General features: G+C 46.0%; 1 protein-coding gene and 1 long non-coding RNA gene across 5 annotated transcripts in view; one reads left to right on the forward strand and one right to left on the reverse strand.

The window, feature by feature from the left end:
• Positions 1 to 20784, forward strand: part of LOC116527389 — a 52722-nt gene that overhangs the window by 27379 nt on the left and 4559 nt on the right. Inside the window, exons 2-3 of one of the 2 annotated variants that reach the window (XR_004258524.1) lie at positions 6101 to 6477; positions 15615 to 15713. This is a non-coding gene — a long non-coding RNA (uncharacterized LOC116527389). Of the gene's footprint in view, positions 1 to 6100; positions 6478 to 15614; positions 15934 to 20784 lie in introns of those variants that run through there. The other variant, XR_004258523.1, reaches the window with a different exon arrangement.
• Positions 1 to 20784, reverse strand: part of BLVRA (biliverdin reductase A) — a 46662-nt gene that overhangs the window by 20886 nt on the left and 4992 nt on the right. For 2 of the 3 annotated variants that reach the window (XM_032244407.1, XM_032244404.1), the window contains exons 2-4: positions 15142 to 15174; positions 3512 to 3633; positions 281 to 400 (exon numbers count right to left, since the gene is read on the reverse strand). In XM_032244407.1, coding sequence (XP_032100298.1) covers positions 281 to 400; positions 3512 to 3633; positions 15142 to 15153 — 254 coding nt within the window. In that variant the 5' untranslated portion in view covers positions 15154 to 15174. Of the gene's footprint in view, positions 1 to 280; positions 401 to 3511; positions 3634 to 15141; positions 15175 to 15932; positions 16007 to 20784 lie in introns of those variants that run through there. The other variant, XM_032244406.1, reaches the window with a different exon arrangement.

Raw genomic sequence — 20784 nt, forward strand, 5'->3', positions numbered from 1 at the left:
TAAAGATGAGGTTTCACCATGATGGCCAGGCTGGTTTTGAACTCCTGACCTCAGGTGACCCACCCACCTCCGCCTCCCAAAGTGCTAGGATTACAGGCGTGAGCCACCATGCCCGGCAAGAGTTTCTTAATGTTTTGACATTTCTGTGATTGGTCACAGATCAATTGTAATTTTCCCATGGACTCTTCTGACTCCTTTGCAGGGTGTTTTAGCTTGCTTCCTCATTTTTCCAGTTCTGCACTGCTGTGTAAGGCAAGGACTGCCTGTGTGGAAAACCCACCTGATGTAGTTCTCATGGCTGGAGCTCTCACTGCAGATATAGGCGACTTCCACCTCTTGGCTGGAAAGAGCATCCTCCAAAGAAATCTGCTGGACTCCGTCAATGCTCCCAAGCTCCCGTCTATTTCAGAGTAACAGGGAAATGGAACTCAACGGTAGACAGAAGAAAGGAGCACCATCCTTCTCCCTCCCAACAAGGTCTTGGTGATCTGCTACCAGAAATGAAGAAATGAGTTTCGTCTCTCCCACTTCTAGGCTATTTTCCATGGTGGAGTAAGAAAAATAGCCTCAGGGTTGAAGTCAGGGGACCTGGCATTGAGTGCCTTCAGTACCATTCAGAGTGTGAATGACCTAAGAGAGTCTTGAATTACTTCATCTCTAGAATAAAAAGAACAGCTGGGCATGGTGGCTTACGCCTGTAATCCTAGCACTTTGGGAGGCCAAGGGGGGCATATCACTTGAGGTCAGGAGTTCAAGACCAGCCTGGCCAACATGGTGAAACCCTGTCTCTACAAAAAAATACAAACGTTAGCCAAGCATGGTGGCGGGTGCCTGCAATCCCAGCTACTTGGGAGGCTGAAGCAGGAGAATCACTTGAACCTGGGAGATGGAGGTTGCAGTGAGCCGAGATTGAGCCACAGTACTCCAGCCTGGGTGACAGAGCGAGATTCCTTAAAATAAAATAAAATAACAGGAATAATCTACTTTTATCTCATGAAAAGTGATCTCTATGGTCACTTCCAGTTCCAAGCACTTGGCCAAACCATAATACTGGTTTGGTAGACATAATACTACCAAACCTAATCCAAATCTAATACACTAACACATTAAGCATGCAAACTGCCATCCAACTTCAAGGTCCTTTATAGCTGAGCTAACAAAGCCCAATGGTATGTATGCACACGTGTGTGATGTGTGTGTGTCTTCCTCCCTGTAGCAGACTAAGCTCATTGGAAGTTGAGGATTTTGGTTTGTTCTCTATGATTTCTCCTACAGTGCCTAGCACTATAGGCAGTGATAGCCTGACTAACCAGGAGCAGAGGCAGGAGGGGAACACAAGGCCTTCTGACTCTTCAAGAGCATGGAGGAGCTGCAGTGTTTGAAGAGCCAAAGCCCTGGCAATCCGTACACTGCCCAATAGATACTGGGGCAGGAGAGTAGCCCTCTAAGGGGGGCAGTCATGGGGAAATGTGGGACAGCCAGCAAGCAGGAGGCCCTCAGCCAGCTCAGAGCTCCAGCTGAGCTGCAGCAGGCAGAAAGCATTTGGGGAAGTTTGGCTCCCAAAGGGTATTATGCTAGGTTGCTTCTAATGGGGCCACCCAAACTACATTGCTCAATTTCAGCAATACTTATTGTTTGTCTATTATGTGCTAGGAACTCTAGGAGAAATCATGGAGAACAAATTAAAATCCTCGCCGCATGTGTACATCACACCACCACAAGACTACCAGGGGAAATGTGGTACCTGGAGGAAGCAGGAGATGGAGACTCAGGGAGGGCAAGGAATAGATAAGAAAAGGCTTCCTGGGGAGGTGGTAGAACTTAGCAGGTAGGTCAGGAGGGGACGGGTATGTGAAGAGGGAAACAGTGTGAGTACTGGCAGGATGCCGTCATGCAGGGGTGTGACCTGCCATCCTCCTACACAGCCTGGGTAGTGTAGGTGTTCCCACTGAGCTGATCCTGGAAGCCAACTGGCGGAGGACTCGGGGTTAAGGGAAAAGGAAAGGGCCTACTTCAGCCCTGAGCCCAAGTGCTGTGCCTGGTCCCAGCTCCACGTAGGGGTGCGATGGGGGTTACGGAGCTGCCTGATCTTAACTATGCTCTACCATTTGTGTGCAGCTCCCTTGGAATCTTATAGGGAGGAGGCTGCTCAAGGGCAGATTCTAGCACTTCTGGGTCTTTCTGGTGCCCCAAAGCCCATTTTAAATCTTTAAAAGTGGGGTCACGTTTTGAGACAGGTGGGTAGAGGATGGTCCCATGAATGAAAACATGAAAAAACTTCTGCATGGACCATTGCTATTGTCACTTATGCTTTGTGTAAATATTCATCTGATGTCTCTAAAGCACTAGAAAAAGAGTTGCCTAACTTACTCCTTGCCGTGTCTTCAGGCCCAGACCAGTGCCTGCACCTCGTCCATAATTCATATGGATAAATGATGCTACACAGGGTTATTCTGGTGCCTCTAGTTCACAGTTAATATTGACAAATGATGTTATACAGGATTAATCTAGTGAGTGGTGTGTGTGTCTGTGTATAGGAGTGAGTGGAAGAGTTCAGCATGGGGCAGGGAAGAAGAAACAAGGTGATAAGTTTGATTTTGACTGGAGATAAATGAATTCTTAAAGAAAAGGGGGAGGCTGGGTTTGGTGGCTCACACCTGTAATCTCAGCACTTTGGGAGGCTGAGGCAGGAGGATCACTGGACCCCAGGAGTTTGAGACCAGTCTAAGCAACATAAGGGTACCCTGTCACATCTACAAAAAATTAAAAAAAAAAATGAGCCAGGCATGGTGGTTTGTGCCTGTAGTCCTAGCTACTTAGGAGGCTGAGGCTGGAGGATCACTTGACCCCAGAAGGTCAAGGCTGCAGTAAGCTGTGATTGCACCACTGCATTGTAGCTTAGATGACAGAGTGAGACCCTGTCTAAAAAAAAAAAAATAAAGTGAGGCTCAAAATTACCAATGGGAAAAGAACACATGGTGTTTAAAAGATGGGCTTTGGAATCAGACTTCTGCTCAGCTTCAGTTCTTAGACTTTCCAGCTGTGTGACCTCAGGCAGGTTACTTAACCTTTCTGTGGCTCAGCCTCCTTATCTGCAAACTGGGGGTTGATAACGCTACCCAGAAGGAAATATCATATGTAGATCCCAGGACCACCTAGGATGGCAGTCACGATGACTATGTCAGGATTACCTGGTGAACACCGAAAGCCTTTCAGGCCAAAGCCCCATGTGTTTGCTGTGCCCATTCTCTGTCAGCCTTGAGCTCACCCTCCTGCCTCTGCCTTTGCAGTCTCCCCAGGCTGACCTACTGTGCATCCCAGCTATAGGCCCAGCAGGCTTCAGCTCCCAGACCCATCCCAACCCGAGATCTTGTGGGGCTGATCCTAAGCACAGTTCTCGGCCTGGAGAGGGCTCTCCCTGCCCTGGGTCTGGAAAATCTCCATGTCCTGCGGCTAATCTGCCTCACTGGGCTTTCCATAAATTATGAAGCACAAAGCCAGTGCAAGCCACCTGGACACAAAGCCAATCAGGTTCAGGAACGCCGAGGAAGGGTGTGGATTCCGCAAGTCCCTCATCCGCACGGATCCGGCTCTGCCAACACCAACCACCACCACTCCAAACTTCCTCTCGGGCTGAAACAGAAGGGACCAAGGTGGGGTTTGAAAATACTGCAGATATTGAGTGGAGAACAGCAAAACAAAGGAGCTGGCAGTGTCCTGATGAGCAAGAATGAAAGCCAGCCCACAACACACAGGAAGCCATGGCATCAGGATGGGATGAGATATTCCCCAAAACGGGGGCCTGGAGAAAAGTCAGTCCCACCAAAACCTGTTCTTGAAGGTGCTTCATCATGTCTTTGGGTTGAAAACCTGAGCACCCACAGAAAATTTCCCCCCATTTGGCTCTCCACTTCTACTGCCCCATCTCCAATAATGAGAGGCTTTCCTCATTAAGCCAGACCCAGCCCCTGGCCTGGCACCTCTGCCTTCCCTGAGTCCCTCTTCCAGCAGACACATGAATCTGATACTGCTGGGAATCATTCAGAGGCCACAGCTGCTTCATGAGATGCTGGCAGAGGCGGCAAATGGGCAAACCATGATTAGTCACCTTACTCAGCTTGCGACCCATAAGCTTTTACTCTTCACTACCACCTTCTGAGTTACACATTTAAGATCTGTGGGATCTTAAATATTATTTAAGTGCACTGCTGGATGCTATATTTGAACAGTATTACAATGAAAAATAAAACTGACTTTTAAGTTACACAGCAACTCAATATAATCAAAACTGACAAAAATTACCTCCATGCGCCTGGCATAGTGGCTCACTCCTATAATCCCAGCCCTTTGGGAGGCTGAGGCAGGCGGATCACCTGAGGTCAGGTGTTTGAGACCAGCCTGGCCAACATGGAGAAACCCCGCCTCTACTAAAAATACAAAAATTAGTTGGGCATGGTGGCAGGCACCTGTAATCCCAGCTACTTGGGAGGCTGAGGCAGGAGAATCACTTGAACCTGGGAGGTAGAGGTTGCAGTGAGCCAAGATTGTGCCACTGCACTCTAGCCTGGGTGACAGAGTAAGACTTCATCTCAAAAAAAAAAAAAAAAAAATGGCTGGGTGCACACTGTGGTTCATGCCTGTAATCCCAGCACTTTGGGAGGCCAAGGTGGGTGAATCATGAGGTCAGGAGTTGGAGACCAATCTGGCCAATATGGCGAAACCCTATCTCTACTAAAAATATACAAAGTTAGCTCGGTGTGATGGTGGGTGCCTCTAATCCCAGCTACTAGGGAGGCTAAGCCAGGAGAATTGCTTGAACCCAGGAGGCAGAGGTTGCAGTGAGCTGAGATCGCACCACTGCACTCCAGGCTGGGTGACAGTGCGAGACTTTGTCTCAAAAAACAAAAACAAAAACAAACTTCACGCATCCCTTAAGCTTACTTCTTGGATTTCTCTGAGCACAGAAACATGAATGTCACCTCAGATTTGCCCCTTTCCTTCACTTTTGTACCCAGTTGTCACCACTTCCCACTTACCCTGCCCCTCTTCCTGTGCCCATTGCTCTTGTCTTCCTCCAGAATTTCTTCCAAATGTTTGGGGATTTGCCAAATATTTTTCTATTATTGATTTATCATTTAATCCCACTGTGGTCAGAGAACATTCTTTAAATGATTTGAATCCTTTCAGATTTGAGAGTTTTTATGATCCAGGATGTGGTCTATCTTGGTTAATGTTCTGTGCACACTTGAAAAGATTGTGTATTCTGTAATTGTTGGGTGGAGTGTGTACAAGTCTGTTAGATCAAGTTGGTTGATTGTGTTGTTCAGGTCTTCCATATCTTTCCTAATTTTCTGTCTCCTTGTTCTAGCAATTATTGAGGATAGTGAAATCTGAATATAATTGTATACAACTGTGTATTTCTCCTTTCAGTTCTATCAGTTCTGACCCACATATTTTGAAATTCTGTTATTAGATACATGTATGGTTAGGATGTTATTAGATACATACATGTTTAGGATGGTTATGTCTTTTTATTAATTGACCCCTTTATATTCTAAAATGACCATTTTTATTCCTGGTAATATTTTTTGCCCTATAATTTATTTTGTCTGATATTAAAAATCCATTCCCAATTTCTGTTGATCAGTGTTAGCATGATACATTTTTTCCCAATCTTTTACATTTAATCTGCATGTGTTTTCATATCTATAGTTAGTTTCTTGTAGGCAGCATACAATTAGGTCTTGCTTTTTTTTTAACTTAATCTAACAATCTCTGCCTTTTAGTTAAAATGTTTAGACAATTTACATTGTGATTATTGATATGGTTGGGTTTCCATCCAAATTCTATAGCAATCTTGTGATTTGTTCAATCTGTTTTTTCCCCTCTTTTCCTGCCTTATTTTGGATTAATTAGAATATTTATTATGATTCCATTTTATCCCATTTGTTGGCTGTTAGCTGCAACTCTTTTTCAAAAGTTAAGGCTTTTATATTATATATTTCATTTACTACAGTCTACTTTAAAGTAATATTATGCGCTACTCCATATATACTATAAAGAACCTGATAACAGTACACTTCCATTTCTTTTCTCCTAGACCTTGTACTGTTGTTACACAGTTCAATATTGAAGGGAGTGATTCTCCAGAGCTTGCCCAGAAGCCAGGATATCTGGAAAGAATCTCAGCCTCTCTCAGCCTGCAGCTTGGGAGAGTGATTCATGGAACCTGACTGCACACTGCTGCTAAACCATAGACTGGCCTTGGCTTACACATCTGACTGCAACTGTCCCCTCTGAGTAAAAGCCTCTCTTTCTTCAACCTTGCAAGCTTCCTGGGGGTGCTTCTAACAAGCGGACTTCACATATAAAAGGGGACTCTGAACGACCTACTTCCTGGCTTCTCTTCTGGAAGTCAGGGAAGAGTACAGGAAGGAGTGGCCACAGTGCCCAACTGACAACTGACAATTTCACCAAGTAAGTCCTTTTTGGGTTACAAGTCAAGTTTTATTTTTTTAATTTTGTAATTTCTAATTATCAGAAAGCAGTAAGACAGCCTCTGGAGAAATCTGTATAGCCAAAACACATATTCATGATCAAATATTAATATTTGTTTCCCTTTCAATCAAGAAAAGAAGACTAGCAATCCCTTTATTAAACATAGATGGCATTCTTACGGTTAACTACCGAATTACTACATTCCCGACAATAAACAGGATATGCTTCTAACCAGCTTAAAAAAAAAAATCCACAAGGTTAAGAAACAGCTCCATTATCTGTAAATAAGCTAAACTGCTTTTAAAAATTTAATTAGTTAATGAACTAATTAGTTAATAAACTGCTTTAGGGTTTGGTTTTGATATTATTGCCTTGCAAAACTGACACACAGGGACAAGATATGGGTGAGAGGCCAGGCGCAGTGGCTCACGCCTGTAAACCCAGCACTTTGGGAGGCTGAGGTGGGCAGATCACATGAGGTCAGGAGTTCCAGAGTAGCCTGACCAATATGGTGAAATCCTGTCTCTACTAAAAATACAAAAAATTAGCCAGGTTTGGTGACGGCAGGTGCCAATAATCCCAGCTACTTGGGAGCCTGAGTCAGGAGAATCGCTTGAATCCAGGAGGCAGAGGCTGCAGTGAGCCAAGGTTGCACCACTGCCACTCCAGCCTGGGCGACAGAGTCATACTCCATCTCAAAAAAAAAAGATACGAGTGAAAACACTGGTATCTTAATAGTTAAGTTCCTCTTAGGGGAAGAACTTTATTTTTGAGAAAAATCACTTGTTAGGCCTTTTAATGTGCGCCTCTTCATTATGTGAGGGATGTTGACGGCGCGTTCTGAGGGGAAACTGCAATCAGAGATGGCTAGACCACATTGTAGTAGCAGCTAACTTTGCGGGCAGGAACCAGTAGGAGGCAGAGGAAAAGCGAAAGTGCACACAAGTTAACAAGAGGCTGAAGTCTGCAGAGAGGGAAGCCAGTGAGAAATGCCCAGTGGAGGAGGGAGCAATGGACTTCTAGACACTGGGATGTCGATAATTCCATTTTCAGTTGTCTGCTGTGCTCTGCTGTCCTGAACCTTTGGGAAAATGCCTTTACAAACAGCCCTATAGAGGTAGTATTTAAGGAACAAAGAACAGGAGCAGTTTTGAGACAGCAGAAAAGGACACATAAGCACAGCAAAGTGACTCAAAAACTCACTCAAGTCCAAATCACAGTCAGAGTGAGCTTGTGCCTCCACCCTTGGACCCAGAGAAACTGGTGTTCGGCACTCCAGACACGAAAATGGAGTTCATAGAAACTTAGGATTAAGAGAATGTGCTTTGCCAACGTAGAAACAAAATTTTTTTTTGAGATGAAGAGGGTAGAAGAAAATGTAAAATCTTTGTATAAAAACTTCAAGGTGTGAAGCATGAGGGCAGGTGCTGGGAAGGTGGAAGGAGAGTCCATCAGTCAGGCAGAACAAGCTAGTCATTTTCATCCACTGTTTGAAAGAATTAAAAAAAAGTTTGATAACACATTGGTTGGCCTGGGAAAACAGGCATGTTCGTACGTTGTAGGAGGGTAAGAAAAACCTAATTTATGGAGAGCAAGTTGGAAATATTTATTATAATTTAAAATGCAAATGCACTTTGCCCTGGTAAATCCAACTGTAAGAATATGTCCTACAGAGCTACACAAGTCAAGTGACTTAGGCTTACTGCAGCCTTGCTTATAACAAGCAAAAGATGGAAATTATCTGTATGTCATTAATAACAGGCTGGCTATGAAATTTATGATGGACTTGTGAAATAGAGTATTACACAGCTATTAAAAAAAAAAAAAGAACAAGGAAGCCCTTTATGAATTGAAAGGGACTGTTCTCCAAGACAGATTATCGGGTGAATGACGCAAAGACAGACTAGTGTGTGCTGTGTGCTAGAGTCTGTGTAGTAGCAGGAGGGGTAGCAGCCAAAGAAAAAGATCCTGTCTGTGTTTATAATCTCTCTGAAAGGACAGCCCAGAAACCTGGAACACTGAAACTGGCGACGTGCTCTTGCTGGGATCGTGAAAAACAGAGTGGCTGGGAAACAGGGATAGAAGGGAAGAGGGCTTCCCATAGTAAATTCTTTTTTCTTTTTTCCTTCTTTGAAGTTTAGAATCACACAAATGTATTCATTATCTAAATATAAACAACCACTGAAAACAGAGGTAGATGTCAGAGGGCTGCTCCAAGGTGAGAACTCTGCAGGGTACAGTGCCTTGGCTCACTCCCATCTCCCTCTACCGTGCTAAGCATCCTCTGCTGCCCTCGCCGCTGCCCTGCCCCCAAGCCCCCCTGACTCCTCTTACCCCTCCTGGCCCTGCAGCAACTGGTTTTCACTCCTGTCCCTCCCTGCTTCACCATGGGTCATCCAATACCTTCTCGTCACCACATTCAAGGGCTTCTCCTCAACCACATGCTCCTGGGCTTCAGACATGGGCAACCCTTCCCTGGACCTTCTTCAAACTCACTCCTTCCTTTCTTCTCTCACCTCATGCTGCCGAGGTTTTCTTTTCACATTTCATTTTCTTCATTTTGCCAGAGATGTGCATATTTCCCAAAGCTCAATCCTCATCCCTCTATTCTTCTCTCTCCCACATATCTCCAGAGTGCGGAGGTCCCTTATTCTTAAGGTTTCCATGACCACCTCTATGCCAAAGACTCTAGCATCCTGAGCTGTGGGCCATCCTCTCTTCCAAGCTGCATTCCCAAGGCATTTCAACCTGGCTGTCCCACCTGCCCTGGATCTTCACACTCTGTGCTAAATTCCAATCATCCACTCCTCCTGACAGCTGTCCTCTGAACTTCTGGGCAAAAGCCAGTAGCTCTAGGAATCCTGGTAGCACCCAGCTTTAAATGCTTGGAGTCATTCCTGAATTCAGTAAACATCCTCAGATCAAAGGCCAGCTGTGGTGGACAGTCCTTCTGTGCTTTCTCCCTCCAGCCAGCCTCTGGGCCACAGCAAGTTTTGCTTGAAATTTTCTGTTATATGATTTCCTTCCTCTGCATTTTCCCTGACCCACCCAAGCTCTGGACTGCATTAGAAGATTACTTAACAGTCTCTGACTCATCCTATCATTTAGTCAACTGACATTTAGTGAAGATAAGCTATGCATGAGGCATCAAGCCAGATGTCATGGGGATGCTAAGATGAGCGAGGCACCTGGACAGCTACAGTCAAAGCAGGAGGGGAAGGTAACAAATAAAAAGATCCGTAAAGCACAGTGGAAATTCATAAGAGGGAGGTATGACTTCCCGAGAGAGGACTCTGAGAAAACTGTTCGTGGAGTACAAAGGACATTTGAACTGGATCGACGGGATTAGCTAGATATAGACAAGGACAAAGGCATTCACGGGTCAGAAACATCAAGGCTTAGGTCCCCATTGTGCCCCTTAACCCCCTGTGACTTAGAGCAGTTGACTTACTTCTCATTTTCCTCAGCTACAAAACAGGTAATAATAGCATCTTGCCCCTAGGCTTTTTGTTAAGACTAAATGGATGCATGTTTTGGGCTGCTGTGTAGCACATTAACTATATATCATGAACATGCAGAAAAATGAAGAATGAGATATAAATGATATAAAATATAATTATGTACATTGAAAGGATGTCAGGCTGGGCACCTTGGCTCACACCTATAATCCCAGCACTTTGGGAGGCTGAGGTGGGTGGGTCACTTGAGGTCGGAGTTCAAGACCAGCCTGGCCAACATGTCAAAAACTCTGTCTCTACTAAAACAAAACAAAAATTAGCTGGGCATGGTGTCTCACACCTGTAATCCCAGCTACTCGGGAGGCCAAGGCAGGGGAATCGCTTGAGCAGGGAGGTAGAGGTTGCAGTGAGCCGAGATCACACCACTGCACTCCAGCTTGGATGACAAGAGTGAGACTGTCTCAGAAAAAAAGAAAAGTATATCACACAGGAGATGATATATGTTGCCAGGGGTCAGTAGCAAGGAGAGGTTGTGACTATAAAGAGGCAACAGAAGAGAATATTTTGGGGTGAAGTTCTACATCTTAATAGCCTGGGGTGACTGTTACGCATGTATTTTTAACGGGTAAACCTGTACACCAAAAAAAAAAAAAAGAGTCAATTTTACTGTATACAATTTTTTTTTTTTTCTGAGACAGAGTCTCACTCTGAAGCCCAGGCTGGAGTGTAATGGCATGATCTTGGCTCACTACAACCTCTGCCTCCTGGGTTCAAGTGATTCTGCCTCAGCCTCCCGATTACAGGCATGTGCTATCATGCCCGATTAATTTTTGTATTTTTAGTAGAGATGGGGTTTCACCATGTTGGCCAGGCTGTTCTCAAACTCCTGACCTCAGGTGATCCGCCTGCTTTAGCCTCCCGAAGTGCTAGAATTACAGGCGTGAGCCATGGTGCCCAGCCTACTGTCTATAAATTTAGAAGGTATTTGCACAAAAACAAAATTTTTCACGAACATACACAAATAAAAAGGGAAAACACTTAATTCATTGGCATAGTTGTCTTTGGCAGGGTGAGAATGAGGATGGAGAGAAAAGGGATCAAAATAAATAAGTCTGAGAGCAGGGCCTTGCACAGCACAACAGAGGCAATGTGTCAGGAACTGGGCGTGTGGACCATCGCTCTGCCTGAGGTCTCCCCCGCCTTCCAATAAGGAGAGTGAATGACCTAGAGGAGGGTGAGGAAAGTAAAGGAGGAGAAGAAAAGAATTAGGTAAATGAGGAAGTGATGAGAAGGCCAAAAGTAGGGGAAGAAAGGGACAGATTGGAAAGATATGGTGGTCTCACTTAGCAAGAAGTGTGGCATTAGTACCACACTTACATTTTTACCATGAGAGCCATCAAGCCAGGTCTCGAGTCTGGCACAGTGTAGTGTCACATGAATTTCGGTGACATCAAAGCAATGACAGGATTTATAGTCTTGGTCACTGACTGCTGGTGTGTGGGAACAGAGTGAGGGGGCTGGAGTGCTGGGCCCACTGATGGCCCAGCAGGAGGAACAGATTTGGGGCAAGTGAAAGCAGCAAGTCCAGCCTGGGTTTAACAGGCTGGGTTTAACGGGACTGGGGTCTGACTGAGGCAGCTATGACTGAGATGAGTAACAGGCTTCTGGATGTACATGTCTGGAGCCGAGGAGTGCCTATGTGAACAGATCCGTTTGGGACTTCCCCAAACACACAAGTGACAAGAAAAGCTGTAGGAGCAGATGAGCTCCTAGGGCAGCAGGCAGGGTGCTGGGAAACACAGACTCCCAAGGAGTAGGGAGAGGAGGGGCTGAAGACAGACTCTGAGAAGTGGCCTGAGAAACAGGCAGAAACCCTGGGGTGTCAAGGGGGCATTTCAAAAAAAGTGTGATCAACAGTGTCAAATGCTTAAGGAAAAAGTTTCTGCCAAATTTGATAATGTGGGGCTCACTGGTACCTTCCCTGAGACGTAGAGCAGTGAGAACAGTCAGGCTGCAGTGGACTGGACAGAAAAAGGGAGAGGGCAGTCTGACACCAAGCAACAGATGTGTACGAACAGCTGGGCGTGGTGGTTCCTGCCTGTAATCCCAGCACTTAGGGAGGCCGAGGTGGGAGGATGACTTGAGATCAGGAGTTCGAGACCAGTCTGGCCAATATACTGAAACGCTGTCTCTACTAAAAATACAAAAATTATCCAGGCGTGGTGGCGCTCCTCTAATCCAAGCTACTCGGGAGACTGAGGTGGCAGAATCGCTTGAACCCGGGAGGCAGAGATTGCAGTGAGCCAAGATCATGCCACTGCACTACAGGCTGGGCAACAGAGTAAGGCCCTATCTCTAAATAAATAAATAAATAAATAAAAAGATATGTAAGGAACAGCAGAGGAAGACCCAAGTCTAGAAATCTTCTTACAAGGTTAAGAGGAAAAGGCCAGAAGTGATCACTGATGACGGATGGAACTCTTCCTGGGCCAGGCTATATAAGCTTAGTATTAATGCAAAGTTTCTATTGTTTCTTTAGAACTTAGAAGATCCTGCCAGGCGTGGTGGCTCACGCCTGTAATCCCAGCACTTTGGGAGGCTGAGGCGGGTGGATCACAAGGTCAAGTGATCGAGACCATCCTGGTCAACACGGTGAAACCCCGTCTCTACTAAAACTACAAAAAATTAGCTGGGCATGGTGGCGCGTGCCTGTAATCCCAGCTACTCAGGAGGCTGAGGCAGGAGAATTGCCTGAACCCAGGAGGCGGAGGTTGCGGTGAGCCGAGATCGCGCCATTGCACTCCAGCCTGGGTAACAAGAGCGAAACTCCGTCTCAAAACAAAACAAAAACAAAACAAAACAAAAAACAAACAAACAAAAAAAAGAACTTAGAAGATCCTGAGAATTTGAGCAAGCCACTGGGAGACCCACAGAGGCCTTCAGATAAGGAGGTCAGAGGCACAAGAAAGTGGTTACCAGAAGTCAGTCCCAAGCGGGGCAAGGCTGGTTAAGATAACTAATAGGGAGACTTGCATTTGGCTGTTTTCCATTCTGTAGCCTGAGTTTTGCACTATGAACATGTATTTACATTATTACAAAATAAACAAGACTCATTTAAGTATAATATGGGGGGGGAACCCAAAAATAGACTGCAACAGGCTGAGAATGACCCAAGGAAGAGAAAATGGAGAAATTAACTGAAAGTATCTCTTTTGAGAAGTCTGCTCACAGGGGATGAGAAAGGTAGTCGCTTGACAAGATGTGAGGCGGTGGTGTTTTGTTCTGAAGAAAGCATTTTGAAGTATCGATGAGAAAGAGGTAGTGGGAGTTAGGTTACTGATGCAGATGGCAAAGGAGGTAACGAAGGAGGCAGCGGAAGGTCTGTGCAGGCGGAGTGTGCCGTTTCAGAGCAGAAGGGTGCTCCGTCACCAGGTGATACGGAGAGGCTTTGTATCCCCACCCAAATCTCATTTTAAATTGTAATCCCCATAATCCCTGTGTCGAGAGAGGAGACAGGAAGTGGTAACTGAATTGTGGGGGCGGTTTCCCCATGCTGTTCTCATGACAGAGTTCTCACCAGATCTGATGGTTTTATAAGGGGCTCTTCCCCCTTCACTCAGCACTTCTCCTTCCTGCCACCTTGTGAAGAAGGTGCCTTGCTTTCTTTCCCTTTGCCTTCGGCCATAACTGTTAAGTTTCCTGAGGCCTCCCCAGCCATGCTGAACTGTGAGTCAATTAAACCTCTTTCCTTTATAAATTACCCAGTCTTGGGGAGTTCTTTATAGCAGCATGAAGATGGACCAGGGATGTCTCATACTAGACAGGGATACTTTCCCCTTTCTTCTTCCCACACCCAGGCCTGGGGCAGGGGGGAAGCTGCTCCAGGATGGGCTTGAGTAGTTGAAGCCAATCACAAAATCCCTGCTCCGCAGACACACTATGGTCCAGAACCTGAAGCTGGCCAATACGACCGAAGGACACATTTGATGGGGCTTAAAAAAAGTCTCCCACCCCTCTGAAGGAGTTGCAGGAAGCCACTTCTTCCTGCTGATGAAAGGGAATGCAAATGTGTATGGCCCCAACTGCCACTGCAGCCATCCTGCTGCCACAAGGGGACCTGCCCTAGCATGTAACCAACAGCTGGATAGGGAGCAGAGAGATGAAAAGCTCCTGGATCCTTGAGGAGGTCACGGAGTGGCAGGATCGACCAGCCCTGAAGCCTGCCCTTCACCTGGACTTCCAGGAAAAAGCCACATTACGTCAGGCTTTCTGGTGTTCACAACCTGGAACTCTCACTGACAAACATCCCTTGCACTATGACGGGAGGAACAGGACAAATGGAGAGGCAGGAATTGAGGGAGATGACGTCGGATGGAATGTTTACATTTTCCTCTGTAGAATGAAAAGGGATTTCGATGCTAAGAGTGAGGGGGAGCTTCGAGGAAGACAGAGCTTAGGTAGAGGGAGGAAGCCTGGAGCTGGGGGTTCAGGGCACTGGCAAGGAGCTGCCTAGAGCAACAGGGAGCCTGGTGGGTGGTGCTGAGCACCAGATGAGGGTGTTGAGACATCTGCCAGCTGCGAACAGCACAAGGCTGTTTCACTTGCCCAAGAACCCCTCTTGTGGGGACAGCATCTGGGTTTGCCGTGGTGGATGGACAGGACAAGTGGGAAAAGCACAGTGGGCATCAGCACAGCAGTGGTGGAAGGGATGAGCCCCAAGGTCTAGGCTGCACTTGGGAGGGAGTGAACAGAGGAAGGGGCTGATGGGTAAAACAAAAAGAAAAAACAAAGGGATGAGAAGCTAGACGCCTTCGTCCATCAGAGAACTGGAACTGAAGAGCACCAAGGAGACAATGCAGAGAAGGTATCTCCAGAATAACACAAAGCAGGGATCTGGACCCGGCACCCTCCACACCCTGAGCTGCCAGCTTGAGCTCTGGAGTGTTGTTTCAGGATTAGCTGCAGTGGGTAAGTTCGAATGAAGCCGGATAGACATAGATAAGAACTCAGAGGGACCTAATTCTTCCTGCATCACCCAGAACCATGTGCACGTCGGTAGGCTAGAGGGGAAGTTTTCTTAAGTTTGTGCTGATGTTTCTGAAAGGGAATGGAGACCCTGCAAAGGAGAAATGGAGGACACAGTAAGAAAAGCATCCCTTAAAACTGGTCTGTGTAAAGAACTCACCTCTGTATTCATCTTGGTCTCTTCCTTTGGTTGCTGTAAAGACAAAAGCAGAGGTTCAGGTCCCCGGTGGCACCTGCCAAAACTCCATGCAAACACTCCACTTTGCCACCCCACGTTCCCCCACTGCTTCCTGTCCCATCAGTCTCATCTTCCCCAAATGCCTTTACCACATGTGCCTTCCAGCCAGGGTACCCAGGCTGGTGACTACTCTGGGGCTGGTGGTGGCCGACTTCCCTGGGACGTCACACCAGCAATGCTTCCTTAGACAAGGGCGTTTCCAACCCCAGGTCCATCTCCTACATTGGAAGAGCAGCTGCAATCGTGATGCCTCCATGGGAAGGATACACTTCCCAAAGCTGGTGCTTGAAGAGGACAGCTTTTTATCTGGTTTTGTTTTGTTTTTTTTTTTTTAAATGGAAATGGAGACAAGCAAGGAAATAAGAAATACATACTTACTTTTTTTTTCTTCCTAGCTGAGTTTCCAGAGGACTACAATTTAATACGTTCAAAGAACAGTCCGAGAAGCCACTCTGGACCCTCCGCATTAAGACAGAGGAAGGAGGAGCAAACAGGTGAGCAGGGGTAGCAAGGAAGGAGGGGCAATAAGAGGAGATGAGGGGAGACCAGAGAGGGAAGGAGAAGGAAGACAGCGACTGCACGGCTTAACAGGGATCCCCAACTTTAATGTACACCTGGGATTCTTGTTGAAAATGTATATTTCTGGGTTCTGCTCCCAGATTCTGATTCAGAAGGCCCAGAGTGGAGGGGAGCCCACGAATCCACGTTTTTACCAAGTATCCAGGTAAATGTGCACAGATGGTTGGGAGGCACCCTGGAGAAACACTGGAATGGCAGTAGAACAGAGGCCTGTAAAGGTTATCATTTTCCCTCACTTTTTAGAGCCACTAGAATTGCCACTATATTTTAACTAAAACTGGGCAGGCAAGGGCAGGCAAATGGATAACCAGAGGTGATGAAAAATGCACTACAGATGCCTTTCCAGCCCGTCCACCTGCATGGGCTGTCCAGGAAGCCAATGCCGATGACCACTCCTAGCTTGCAGAGGGCAGGGGCCTCTGAAAAGGGAAGGCTGTGGCAACTCCTGCCCTTGGACCCAGCATGGCATTTGACCTTATTCTCTTTGGTTAAGCACAGGGATGATAACCATGAATGATGGTGAAATAACCACCCCCATTCCAAAAAAAGCCAAAAACCAAACCTTAACTCCTGGCAACCTTAGGACTACTTGGGGAAGGGTGCATGGGTGATCCTGTGGGCTTTGTGTGGAAAACAGCCTGCTTTCAGCAACTCCCCTCCCTTCTCTCCTCCCATTCCTCCTTCCTGCTTTGAGAGTGGGTCTCATGACCCAACTTGGCCCGCACACATGATGCCTTTCCTTTTGCAGCCTGGAGCCTTTTCACAACTCCTGAAAAAAATCTGAAAAAGGGAACTTGCTAGAAGAAAAACTCCAAAAAGCAGAATGTGACAAAGAAAGCGGACTTCTCAGATCCTGGGAAGGCAGTATAGGTGTGATGTCTTTTTTTTTTTTTTGAGACAGAGTCTGGCTCTGTTGCCCAGGCTGGATGGAGTGCAGTGCAGTGCCACGATCTTGACTCACTGCAACCTCCACCTCCCAGGTTCAAGTAAGTCTCCTGCCTCAGGCTCCCAAGTAGCTGGGATTACAGGTGCATGCCACCATGCCTGGCTAATTTTTTTCTTTTTTTGTATTTTTCGTAGAGATGGGGTTTCACCATGCTGGCCAGGCTGGTCTCGAACTCCTGACCTTGTGATCCACTGTTGGCCTCCCACAGTGCTGGGATTACAGGTATGAGCCACTGCGCCTGGCCTGTGTGATGTCTTTTTATGCATAAAATATATCAGAAAGGCCAGGCATGGTGGCTTATGCCTGTAATCCAAGCACTGTGGGAGGCTGAGGTGGGAGGATCACTTGAGCCCAGGAGTCTGAGACCAGCCTGGGCAACAAGGCAAGACCCTCTCTTTACTTAAAAAAAAAATTCACCAGGCATTGTGGTATGCGCCTATAGTCCTAGCTACTTGGGAGGCTGAGGCAGGATTGCTTGAGCCCAGGAATTTGAGGCTGCAGTGAGCTATGATCATGCGACTCACAGAGTGACAGAGACCCTGTCTCTCTCTCTCTCTTTTTTTTTTAAACAATTTTTACCCAGATGAGAGACTCTGTCTCATATTTAAAAAACTCTCTAAAGGATAAGACACTGAGAGCTGACCCGTAGGTGGTGTGTGGGGCGGGAGCTCCTGTACTAAGTGGAGGATGTGTGAAGACACAGGAGCAGAGGGTCCCCAGCAAGCACGCTCTGCTCGCCCTCCCCTGGCTACCTGGAGGACCCACAGAGATGCCCTCCCCAACACGCTACTGTGCTTTACTTCTGTTTTTAAGAACTTTCATTCAGACCTCCCTTGGAGCTTGCACATAAGTGACAGAGTCAGATAACAGAACACACAAATGTGAGGAGGGATCTGTTCTCATGTGGGCCTCTTCAGGTCAGGTCAGCTAGTTCATACATATTAACCCTAATCCTCAGAACCCTGGCCAAAAAAAAAAAAAAAAAAAAAAGCTAGAATTAATTCCATTTAACAGACAAAGTACCTGGAGTTCAGGGAGGGTAAATCGCCCTGCCTCACAGCCAAGGCACTGCAGCACTGTCCTGCAACTTCCAGACTTGCTCGTTCTAGACTTAAACCCCAGGCTGTGCCTGAGGCCTTGACAGGTCCTGTCTTACATTCACCCAGAGAGCTTCAATAATAAACAGGAGACCTGGTGTCCAGTCCTGTCAGTCCTGAACTACCCAAGCAACTACGATGGTCAAAACGGGTTTCTCAGCTGTAGGCTAAATGGCTAGACTTCATCTCTAAGATCTGCTCCAGCTGTAACTTGCTCTCTGGTTCCCAGAAAAGGAAATTCAGATAACTCTCAGTCATGATCACAGAATGTAAATTAGGATTACAGCAAGAAGGCGTATCCGACTGACAGATCAAAATGTTTGCCAGAGTGTGCTGCTTAAAGTGTGGTCAGGAATACACTCTGACATTATTGGGGGACAAGTGGGTAGCATCGCTGTGGAAGGCAGTGTAGCAATAGCTATCAAAATTCCAATCTGACCTAGCAATTCTACTGCTTCCTGTTTCTGTCTCCAGCCCCCAAACTACATTCAGAAGAAACTGCCCTGAATCCTTGGACCTTGTAGAAATTTCGCTATTGCTTGCTTTCCCTTTCTAATGAGAACTTAGAGGAAAGCTTTCCTTTAGAAGTGGTCTACAAAACATTACATATAAACTTTATTGTTTCCCTACATAATCTGGGGAAGGCAAACAAAAGAAAACCAACAAACAAAAGATGTGGAGAGGTGCATATGCATGAGAAAGAAGCCCACCCAGAACTACACTGGGCATCAGGGGTGTGCCACCTACAATAAATTGCATTGCTGTTTGTTTATGTTTCAGGAACAGGAATTCACTCTTGACCCAGACTGGAATGCAGTGGCACACATGATCACAGCTCACTGCAACCTCAAACTCCTGGGCTCAGGTGATCCTCCTGCCTCAGCCTCCCAAAGTTCTGAGATTGCAGGCATGAGTCATTGCACCTGACCACATTGCTGTTTTAAAAACACATTCAGATGGGGTACCCTAGCTAGTTGCTTACAGAGCTTTGAGTGACTGGCAGGACCTGCCATGGTCACAAAACTGCAAAGGCCAGATGTATCCTTTCTGTGCTATTTCCCCTTCTGCTTTCAACTCCCCCTTATTATAAGATGCACTGTCAGGAGAGGCAGCAACACAGGCCAGGCGAGATCTGTCTCCACCTTCCCGCCCTCCGCCTGCCCATCACACAGCTCCCTCTCCTTTCCTCCCCATCATCTGGCCAAGACCAGTTAAACTCTGAACAGAATCCAGGAGGAACTTTATTCTGTATTTTAATATATCTGAAAATATCTAAGACCTAATCCTATAACAAAAAGGTTTTTGTTTAGTTTTTCTTTTTTTATTTAAATTTCAAAGGTTTAGTATTTAAATGGTCAAACACAAAAACATTCTGTTTTCTAACTTTTAGTATTATGTTGAGAAAGATTTTCCCAAAAGACTTAAATAGATATATTTTTATTTCCTTTTAGATTTTTTAACTTTTCTTTTTTTCTTTTGAAATGGAGTTTCTTGTCTTGTCACCCAGGTTGGAGTGCAGTGGTACAATCTTGGCTCACTGCAACCTCTGCCTCCCGGATTCAAGCCATTCTCCCGGCTTAGCCTCCTGAGTAGCTGGGATTACAGGCACATGCCATCATGTCCAACTCATTTTTATATTTTTAATAGAAGCAGGGTATTGCCGTGTTGGCCAGGCTGGTCTTGAACTCCTGACCTAAGGTGATCCAGTCGCCTCGGCCTCCCAAAGTGCTGGGATTACAGGTGTGAGGCACCGTGCCTGGCCTTAACTTTTCTTTCTTTATCTATATATATTTTAAATCAAATCTAAATAGTATTTTGGAATGGCATGAGATAAGGCTGTAACTTTACATTTCGCCAAATAATTGAGTTGTTTCTACATTATTTATTGACCATTTCATCCTTTCCCCCAGTGACTCCACACTTAAATTTTTATGAATACAGTTGTTCTTTTTTCACTTTTTCTGCTGTGCCACAGACCTCGATTACCATGCTTATAACATACTGTTTACATTATTATGGCTTTACAGTAATTCAAGTTCTCTCATTAATCTTGTTCAGTATTACTATATATTCTTACTTGCCTAGACCTCCATATTAATTTTAGGACATCTTATCAAGTTAAAAAATTCCAGTGGGACTGTGACTATGATTGCATCAAATTTATATATGAAATTAGGGTGAATTAATAAGCCTTCCCATCTAGAAACATGGTATGCCTTTCTAGGAGCAGCCACTTTAAAAATAAATAAATAGGCTGGGTGAGGAGGCTCCTGCCTTTGGGAGGCCGAGGTGGGCAGATCACTTGAGGCCAGGAGTTCAAGATCAGCCTAGGCAACATGGTGAAACGCTGTTTCTACTAAAATTACAAAAATTAGCAAGAGGGGTGGTGGCATGACCCTGTAATACCAGCTGTTCGGGAGGCTGAGACATGAGAATCACTTGAAGGCAGGTGGGGGGGGTCAAGGTGGGGGGGTGCGGCGGGGGGTGGGCAGAGGTTGCAGTAAGCTGAGATCACACCACTGCACTCCAGCTTGGGTCTCTAAATAAACAAATAATTTTAAAAGAAGAATCTTGAGTTAGTTCCTGAATTATTGCATAATGACAACAGCTCAGGCTGCAGTGGCTCACAGGAAGTTGAAAGAAAAAAGTCAACACCTTTGTAGAAGCAACTTGCTTAAAGCAATTTAAAGCAGGTTTCTCCTCCCCACTATTATCTACTGCAGCTGGTCTGCATAACAGTCTTGGAGTTTGAGCCTTTATTTGCTTTGACCCCAAAACACAATGGATTCCGGTGCACAGAGATGAGCTGTCTTTCTAAGGGATGAAGAGCCAGCCTGTGACCCCAGAGTTCCAGACCTCGCTTGGCACCCACTAGTCGTGTGATCAAGAGTAGGGCATGTGGTCCCTTGTGCCTTAGTTTCTGCACCTTGAAATAGGAGAGGG

The sequence above is a fragment of the Sapajus apella genome, unplaced genomic scaffold (assembly GCF_009761245.1).
Source record: "Sapajus apella isolate SASKATOON/1434 unplaced genomic scaffold, GSC_monkey_1.0 scaffold54, whole genome shotgun sequence".
NCBI classification, from domain to species: Eukaryota; Metazoa; Chordata; class Mammalia; order Primates; family Cebidae; genus Sapajus; species Sapajus apella.